The 10,000-nt window shown below is 40.2% G+C and overlaps 1 protein-coding gene across 6 annotated transcripts in view; it reads left to right on the top strand.

Annotated features, from left to right (window-relative positions):
- Nucleotides 1–3,864: 3,864 nt before the first annotated feature.
- prdm16 (PR domain containing 16) overlaps nt 3,865–10,000 on the top strand; it is a 262,651-nt gene continuing 256,515 nt past the window's right edge. For 2 of the 6 annotated variants that reach the window (XM_083769954.1, XM_083769949.1), the window contains exon 1: nt 3,865–4,139. In XM_083769954.1, the coding sequence (XP_083626080.1) occupies nt 4,103–4,139 (37 nt within the window). In that variant the 5' untranslated portion in view covers nt 3,865–4,102. The remainder of the gene's footprint in view (nt 4,140–10,000) is intronic. The other 4 variants (XM_083769950.1, XM_083769948.1, XM_083769952.1 and 1 more) reach the window with 4 other exon arrangements.

Here is a 10,000-nt window from a genome sequence, read left to right as displayed (position 1 = left end):
ATTATATTTCTGCATTTAGCCTAACCGCTTTATATAGTCATAGGATTAAATGGATTAAACAGCCTTATATACCTGGATAAAACATGCGACATGATGGCCTGCTGCCTACGCAAACCTCAGAATACATCATCCATATCTGAGACAAACCCACTCAGTGCAGACGTTGAGAAATGCTGCAGCATGCATGAGCATGTTGTGTATAGGAAAAGATAGGAGGTTAAAACATTACAAAATAGCTATATAAAAAAAAAGAAGAAGCCAGATGATAACCATTAAATTAGAAAAAAAACGGTATAATTTCATATTTTTCCATTGCATTTGTCAACGTGTTTTCTTGTTATTGGTAATTAATCATGTAGGCCTACTCCTGCTCAACCTTCAATCTGTAATGGACAAATTCAAATAATACACAGAACATTGAGAACAAGCCTAACCCTGTCTAATGCAGACCAGTGAACGGCTGTTCCAGTGACCTGCGCTGCGGCATGCATGCACGGTTCTTTCTTCCGGGGCCACGGACAGTGTTCCTCCCCTCCTTCCAGCGGTAGAAAATAGAAAATAGCCCCATTCCATTCTGCAAAGAAAATACTCCAAAGTGCGCAGCCGTTATGCACGTTTCCCCCCTCAAACTCGTTAAAGGCCGTCGCTTAAATGACGCAGAAAAGTATTCCCCAATGGGCAAGTGTCGAAGAGCAACACTTTTCTTTACAAGCGTAATCACACTTAATTGCTCCTTTAAAAAAAAAGGTGTTGCAGTTGCACCATGTGAAATCATTTGTCCAGCCCAATGTGAGAGGAAAGAAATCGGAGGCCCAGACTAATAGTGAGATAGTGCCCAGGCCCTGGTGGAAATAATTTCCACAATATGGGCAAATAATGCCTCCTTCTTTTCCTCGGTTTCACTTTAAACTAAACCATGGGGTGGAGGAAACGTTATCGACACGAGCCAATCAATTAAGACAATGGACTATTGATATCTTGTCGCCACGCTCCCAAGCTTCCACCCGACACCAATGAATAAACAAAAAACATTTGCTCACAACTGTTGCAGAGTAGACACTGTTTATAATTTCGTTTACCGATTTATGATGTATTCCCATCCACGGTATACATCTCACGGCCTACATTATTTACATGGTATTTCGAATAATAGGGGTTTGTAAGTAGACGGGAATGGGCGTTATATATAGGCCTAATTGACACTTTTTAGTTGGGGATTTTATGCACGACTGCAGATATCCACCAAAAATGTTGTTACAGTAATTTTGACTGCCATAAGCTTTCTCCTGTCACCTCACTGTTCTCTCCCTTCCAGACTCACATTGCTGCACATTGCACAACCTATATGAAATGAACAGCCTTGAGTCTGTCTCTGACCCACCTCGCATGCAAATATATACATGCACACTCGCTAATATAAGGATAATGTATGCAAATTACTGTTGATTATTATTGATTAGGAGTCACGCTCTTCATTTCACACCAGAACTCATGGGAGAATGTCATGCGACAATTTCTGTCCAATAGACTAGAAACACGTTTAATGAGCTCACGCTGCAGCCTTTATTGAAATCAATTGTTGCAGGTTTCGTGTGCGCATAATGTCCAAATGAGCTACAGTTGCAACAAATCGTTGAACCGGCGGGGGTGGGAGAAAAAAAAATTGGTAGACGCCATTCTATGTTGTAAATTAAACTTAACCGGGAAGTAATATAGGCTATAACATTTTTTTTACACTAAATTAACACTAAGTATATTTTTCTATATGTAAGCTAAACGAAATCTATATGTATCAACAACATCAACAACAATTATAAGCAGCGCCATAAAAAAAATACACACGCGGCTTAAACCATGCAGCATAGGCTAAAGTAGTATATTGTAATTACAAATTGTAACTCTTCGGTGTGTACAAGGAATGGAATCCATGTCGCTCCCCTTTGCAGGCTGCAGTTGCTCCATCAACACCGACCTTTAACAGCTAGGCACCAGCATAGAGCCGCCTTTATGCAGCCAAAACTATATAGGAAAACCATTCCCATATGACATGCAATTGAATAGGATGTGGGCCCACGCTCCCCTCTATGGCACAGTGTGAAAATGACAAGTAAAGGAACGTATATATACACACAAAAGAACAAATACATTAAATCATATAAATGTTTAATTATTAACAAGCAGCGCTCGAAAACAGTTACACTTCTTGTTTTATTTTAATGTCTTCCAGACAAAAAAAGCAAGAATAAAATAAATACATAAATAATAATATTAATATAAAATATAATAATAAACGAATAATAATCAGAAGAATAACATGTCTTTTTTTGCTTAACAAAATGTGAAACAAAATCACGTCTACGAAAATTTAAATGCGGTGAAACATGCAAAAAAATAAATATCTATACATTTTAATCAAGTTATATAGCATGCATTTGTAAGGCTATTATATGCATATCATGGAGACATGGTCTAAAGTGCAACTTCAACAGTATAACATGCGGGCATCAAATTGACAAAATATAATGCACTGCAGATTGGTGTGGGGAGACACATGGCTTTCTTGTTGAATTGCATGAAATTGCTTAAAATATAGGCTATTTAAGAAAATCTAGGCCTACATCCAAATGGGTTACAGTAGATTATAGAATGCGTGGACTGCAGTGCACGCACAGCCTTTTGCATGCATGCAGGCAGGCAGCAGAGCCTTACAAAAATGAGGAACAAATATAGCCTTTACTACAAGCAGTAGCGCTCACGGGGCACACTAAACAAACAGGTGCAAGGCAAAAGTCATATACTTACATTATACAAAAAAAAAAGTCGACACGCTTATTCGTCTTATAAGTGGAGTTACCTGCATGCGCTGCGGGCGGCTTGCCGGGGAACAGCGGCGCTGACATCGAAGAGAGATTTCTTCTAGAAATATAACAGTGAATGTTTCACAAACGTTACCATACGGTGAAATGGGATGCAGTAAAAGATTGAGAAAGCATGCGGACTTCGTGTTCGCTCGGACTGTGCTATAGGCTACATGCAGGCGTCAACAGCTGCGCCACAGCGCTTGCTTGTCCTGGGGGCAAAACAGCCAGCGTATATGAAAAGTCGTGCGTTTGCACCCACGCACACACACATGGGCTGCTATACACACTATGAGTCACACAGACTAGGCTATACCCATACACACACACACGGAGAGAGAGAGAGAGGCATATCATAAGTGTAACTCCAATCGAGCCTGTAGCTGCCCTGTACCTTATTTATGCCTGCGGGCTCTGAATTAATGAAGTTAAAAATAACCTCAAGCAATTTGAGCACACTGGCTCAAGATGAGAGACAGCATTTGCGCCAACAGTCGTATAAATAGAAACTGTAGTGGAAAAAAATGAAAAAAATAAAAATGAAATAAATGTCCCAAATTGTTTGTATTTTATAGGCTTTAAAAATACAATAGGCCTAATATATGTTGTTACTATAATAATAATAATAATAATAATAATAATACTATAGCCATATGGCTATATTCCACATATATAAAAACAATCTGTTCAAAATTCTATAATTTACATTTTCATTTTATAGTTGTGCATAATATTCAATTTATTGCAATAACATTGCAACAACGGCGTGATTACGACCTTGACCCCAAAATACCTCGATTGTGTCCAATGGCCAGACCGGATCCCGCAGGTTGGAGGAAAGAACTAAAAAGTTGCTTGTTCTTAAAAGGGCTAAAAAAAATCCATGAAGAAGAATTGGGTGCTGGCAGTGGCAATGGCGGTGGTTTGAAATGAATGGGGGACGGGGGTAAAGGGGGAGGAGGAGAGGGTGGGGGGTGAGATGGTGCGGAGAGAGGAGGTGGAGGAGGGGGGAGGAGGAGGAGGAGGGCAAGAGATAAGTGATCTAAAGGGGGGACGATAGGACAAAAAGTGATGATGATGAATACATTGGAAAGTTTTTTGGCCCCGACGAGGGTGTCAGATTGAATGGCCTGTGCGCATGTGCGAAGGTGTCCAAACTGACAATGCTTGTGAGATGAAGATAGTGTTGTTGCTGCTTCTGGGCTCACGGAGGACGACGAGAGAGGAATCTACAAGCCGACAAGATGAGATCCAAGGCGAGGGCGAGAAAACTGGCCAAAAGTAGGTCTTTCTTTTTCCCCTCTTTCTTTATACGCCGTCCGGTCGCAGTCGCCGCTTTCCCGGGGACATATCACCAATGTTGTCCTTGTCATTTGTCATGTCCTATAAAAAGAGGGGGACGATTCTTTGTCCGGCGAGATAACTTTTTCGCTCTTCACTGGAATATTGTCCTGTAGGAGAGTATAGGCTAGTAGTCCGGGGTGTCCCGCGGTCTCCTTTCGTTGCATGGTGCACTCTCGGGGCTTCGCCTGTTCCCAGAGAGAGAGTCAGAAGTTTCGCGTGTGATGAGAAACACCGCTGGTTGCCTTTTGGTAGGAAAAGATACGGAGGCAGTATAGGCTATGTGAAACAAAAAAATAAATAAAAAAACACCCTCACTGCCATACAAAAAAAAGCTGAGCTCGGCCTAGTTAATTAGCTTGTTTTCTGTTGTCGGACTTTAAAAAAAAAAAGGCGTAAGGTACATTTCCCCAAAGTTAGCAAAAAGTTGTCGAAAGAGCTAGGGATAGTAACTTTTTTCTTTTTGTATTGAGCCGTTCCAAGTCTTGTGAAATAATATTCCTGGCAGTGGGCGCTGTAGCACTGCTCATGGCGAGGCATGGCGAGGCAGCCGAGCTGCAGCACATCTGATACAGAGTCCAGCGCACTCTTTCATTCGCCTTCAACCGCGACACGCCAAGATGCGATATTTGAAAGAAATTACAATCTTTTCGCGCAGATTTTTTTTTTCAACCACACCTGCGTTTTTTCCCCTTCTTTACCTTTAGAAGAAAATTGCACTCCAGCAAGTTTATGTCCCTGGGCTGTTGGAACTGTTATACGGGGCTGGGTTTATTCCTCCAGGGAATGCCAATCAATAATGCGTCTTGTGCAAGAAAGCGCCCATACCACTTTGAGAGGACTGTTGCTCGCGTCACACGGAAAAATCATGTATTCAGTTTTGTTGAACATGTATGCATGGGCACTTTTGTTGTTTGGAAACGGACCATGCCCATTATTTGACATTTGTTTATGGTTGTTTGGTCGGATATGGCTTGATTTATGCTTTCGTGCATTTTTAGTATTTCGCTTGAATTGGTGCTCGAATGCACTTTGTTGTGTCTTCTGTCATGTGTGTATTTATTCAGTATTCAAGGTTCAACCTCGCTTGTTCAAAAGCTTCAAAAGCTCGATTATTTTTGTTCGTATTTTCTTTTATTAAATGTGTGTGTGTGTGTGTGTGTGTGTGTGTGTGTGTGTGTGTGTGTGTGTGTGTGTGTGTGTGTGTGTGTGTGTGTGTGTGTGTGTGTGCAGTTTATGTATGAAAAGCTTTAGTGCTAAAATGTGGAATACAAATACACCTGGGAATATATTTGATGGCAAGCTTGATAGACCTTTTAAAAGTCGGCCCTAAATTATTCCGTGTATACAATTAGCCTATTGTATAAATGCAACTTTCAAGGCCTTTGAAAACTTTTCAACTTTGCCCAAAGCCTTTGACCTTTTATTAATTAAAATGCATCTATGTCCTTTATCAGAGATAACATTATACAGTATATTAACAGTTTGATATTTAGTTTTACGTTTTATAGGGTCTGTAAATTTATTTTTCAACATTTCTATGAGCAAGAAAATATGGCCATTATATAGGCTGCACAGTGCACTATTGGTAGGCCGTCATATTTTGAACTTGACCATCAACTAGCCTATTGTGTCCACACGAATTATAGCCTATAACACCAAACGCGCAATTCAGCATTGTGTGTTTGAGACATAAATAAATAATCACCAACAATATTTGTTTCAGTAATGTCATACTTTAATGAGTTATTGTGTTTGTTTATTTTCTCATTAATCTCGCATGCTTGCACACATATGTGCCAAAGGCACAACGTCCTCGTAAAAGTAAAAGTTTAAAAAAGGAAGAAGGAAGAAGAAGAAAAAAAAACCTAATTGGTCTACTTTGTGAAAAATGCTTAAACATGCTGCGGGACGCGCTCTTGTCTTGTGCCAGTAATTGTACTTGGTCTTGATCTCTAAATAGCTTTGATAGCCTGTTGATCCGAGTGCTAATGAACGCAAATACCTGGCTTTGCAGACCTCTCACACCGGAATTCTTCCAGGCGCTGAATAGCCCAGAGGCCACGGCCACAGAACCTGCAGTCCTCTTGAGTTGCAAGTAGCAGAGAAGGAGAGCAAATGACGAGTATGAGGGGGGGGGGGGGCTGAACATTCAAGGCACGGTGGCACGGTATACCCCAGCCCATATAATATACAGCCGCGCGTGGGAGATTCTCTTTTCTTTTAATGTTGCCCCATTTTTGTCATTTATGTAACCGTCCCTCTTTTGTGACACACTAATTATATTGAGCAACAGGTCGGTTATTTTATCTGCCACTCTTAATTGAAAATTTGTGACGTGACGACGTGTTCTTTTGGAAGTTCAGCTCGAGCTTGCCTTATACACGCCGTAGCCTATAACGTATAAGCCTGCATGTTGCAGCATGAGAAAGGCCATGACAATGACATGGTCTGGGAACTTGGAGTTGGGACTGTCACTCGGGTATAAAGCCCGGCTCGCTCCAAAATCCACAGGGAGTGCCATGCAGCATGTATGGCTATATACGCTGAACAGATATATAGACTCGCATTGATCAGTAACCCCTGTAGTGTTTTGCAAACACATTTTGCTTACACGTTGCATATGTTATTAAAGCCAGTCGGTTGCAAGCAGGCAGTGAGTGCTAGTTTGTTTGGATATAGGCTGCAACAGCCCTCGCAGCCTCAGGTACAGGGCTAACATTCACAGGTGGGCCGAAAAGTCAGCTATACTTGAACTAACAACATTAGGCTACATGTGTGGCCACAATTAACCGATGAATCTGAACTTGGCGTGGCTGCGTAGGCATACAAACGACCTATTTTTATCGATATTATTAATATTACAACAATATTATTTTTGATATTGGCACTGGTCTGCCACGTTTGGGGAGTTATGTCTATATTTTACGACCTGGAACGCCGTTCTCCTGATAGGCGTCCGAATTAAGACTTAATTGTTTGGATTAATAGCCTATTATATTTCACCTATTTTTTTTCTTAAAAAAAATACAACCCGATTTTGACCAGGGATATATAAGCTACCAAACACCCTTTGTTTAGACGGTAACATTATGTTTGTTTATAAAAATTAGTCCTTTTTATTATTTTACACACGACAATCGATCGGAATGTCCAGCTCCAAACTGTCAACATAGCCTAATTGCTTTTACGAACGTAACATTTATTCTATGGCCATATTGTGACTATATTCACAGAGCAAAGAAAAGAGACTATAGTGTTTAAGATTAAAATCTCATTGTCCAATTCCATTTAAAAACCGCTTTGATGGAATTATCTAATAATAATAATAAAAAATAATAATCTTATCTTAAATGTCCTGATTCAACTATTCGTATAGAATACAATTAGTCGTTCTCGAATCTACAAGTGTTAGAACACATCACTCACACATGCACGGATGTAAACAACGTGTCACTCTCTCTCTCTCTCTCTCTCTCTCTCTCTCTCTCTCTCTCTCTCTCTCTCTCTCTCTCTCACACACACGTACGCGCGCGCGCCTTTGCGCCGGGGTATAGTGAAACGCAACGCAACTTTAGCACCTTGTTCAAAACCTCGTTGCTTATTGTCACATGTTGTCCATGTCAAATGTCAATAACACGAATGCAGTGCCGCATCTTGGTATATGGGCTATCGCTATAAGAGTAAAGGCTGCATTTTAGCCTATATAACTCATGGGAGTTTTGGTATATATTATTATATTATGTTCAGATGAGGCTCATCTACAGCCTGCTAATTGTCCATTGTAACATTGATCTTTTTGTATGGACGCTTATTAGGTATATAGCTAGTCAAGCCATGAACCTATATGTGCAGATGTTTGACAGAAGTAATAAAACCAGACCCATAACAGTTTAAAAGCAACAATGGTAGCTGTGTTGAACCTCTGGCCTTAATCTTCAGGGTCCCATGCATGCAATGTTGTATGCTGCATGTTATGTTATGGTAAAACTGTTCAAATTTGTTCACGATTCAAACATCTGAAAATATGCACATTTTAGTATGATCAAATAAAAGGGCTAAATTATGTTACAAGTAGACTGTTGATTTTCGCTTGTTCACTGTTGCAAAAAGTTTTCCATTCCAGTTCACCCGCAGTAATGGTCTCTATAGGGTGTTATGGTGAGAATATGGTGAGCAATGACGTACCACATAAACTAGAGATTCTGGGATTTCCTCAGTATCAAGTATGCATGCTTGCTCACTGGAAAATGAAATAAACATGGTTCTTAAGTCAACCGAATGTTTGATTTGTTAGGAATTGAAGACCTCCTCGACAAGTAACTCAGTAGACGTGTCCTATACTGTGCATCATTTGAAATTATATCTTTGTTGCGTGGGTTCCATGCAGGACGATCTGACTTAACCCATTCAGGGCGGGAACCCCTTTTGGTGTTTTAAGGATTATGTTATTCTTTAGCTATTGAAAAATAGCAGATCTACAAGCTCATAGTGCGGCACTAAGTGCAGCGCTATACGAGCTTGTAGGTCTGCTATTTTTGAAGAATCGTGAAAATGTGGTGCAAATCTATGAATGTATATTCTTTTCAGAGCCAACGTTTTTAACTCAACTCTTTCCTGGAATAACATATTTTCAGATGGGGCTCGGTGGCCAATTACATATCATTTTTGGGGGTCCTTGACATGAAATATTGAGCACCACTGATATAGAAACATATAGGTATTTCAGAAAACTGTCAGGAAGTAGAAGACCTTTTTAAAATTTCGACGTGAGGCCTAAATACAAAGCCGTTTTCTCTGCATGGTTTTTAAAATGTTTTCAACTCTACACACTTCACCGTAATACTTGACGCAACGCGAGGTAAGTCAAAATACAGCAGAAAACGACAGCCTGCGTTTTAATGGAGTATTACAGATAGGCCACGTTCTGAAACTGGAGACACTTGTGGTTCCAAAGAGACCATTTGCATTCATGTGTGATGATGTGAGTGGTCCTAACAGCCTTTTGAATATAGCAACGCTAGTTTTACAGTTTAACCTCACTGTCTAAACTGACCCACCGTGACCTCTAGCATAATCACAGCCTTATGCAACCCATGCCCATGAGAAACTATAGTCCATGGTCAATTCAGAAAATGTTAGCCTAAGGTTTTGTTTATGTGGCTTTAAGATAAAGGTGCATTTTTGTGCGATTCACGGGGGAAAAGTACTCACCATGCAGTCACCAAAATGAAAACCAAAATTTATTTGAGCCAAAGCCTGGGGTTATGGAGTTCTGATGTAGTAACCTACTTTGGGGTGCATTTGTGACTGGTTTGCCTCAATTTCGACGTGGTCTAAAATGTCTCTGGGTTCACTAAAACATTGCTCATGTTACTGCATGAATCCAAAGTTGATGTAACCATCGTGGTTACTTGGTTAGTTGTTTATTATGAATGTACATTCAACACTGTCTACACATGTTGGATACTATTCACTTTGTTACGTGTTGACCATTGAGACTCTCACAGAGATACCGTTCATATCCCTGGATAGCTATCTTTGTTCATGTGCACAGAGTCAAATCTTGTGTGTTCATTTAACTAAAAATAGACCTGCAACACTCAATTTCTACACATTCAGAGTTGAATGGATGCTCCATATTTTTGCTGTAACTGCAGGTTATGTATACCTTGTAATGCATATGCAATGTGTTCACCTCTGTAACGGTTCAGTGCGTGGCTGTCCCGACAACTCAGTTTGTTAGTAAAGTCCTTCTGCAGGAAAGTTTTTGCAGAAGGATTTCACACTTGTATATAGTA

The sequence above is a fragment of the Protomyctophum parallelum genome, assembly GCF_964188405.1.
Source record: "Protomyctophum parallelum genome assembly, chromosome: 7".
Classification (NCBI taxonomy): Eukaryota; Metazoa; Chordata; class Actinopteri; order Myctophiformes; family Myctophidae; genus Protomyctophum; species Protomyctophum parallelum.
This window is presented reverse-complemented; position numbering and strand designations above follow the sequence as displayed.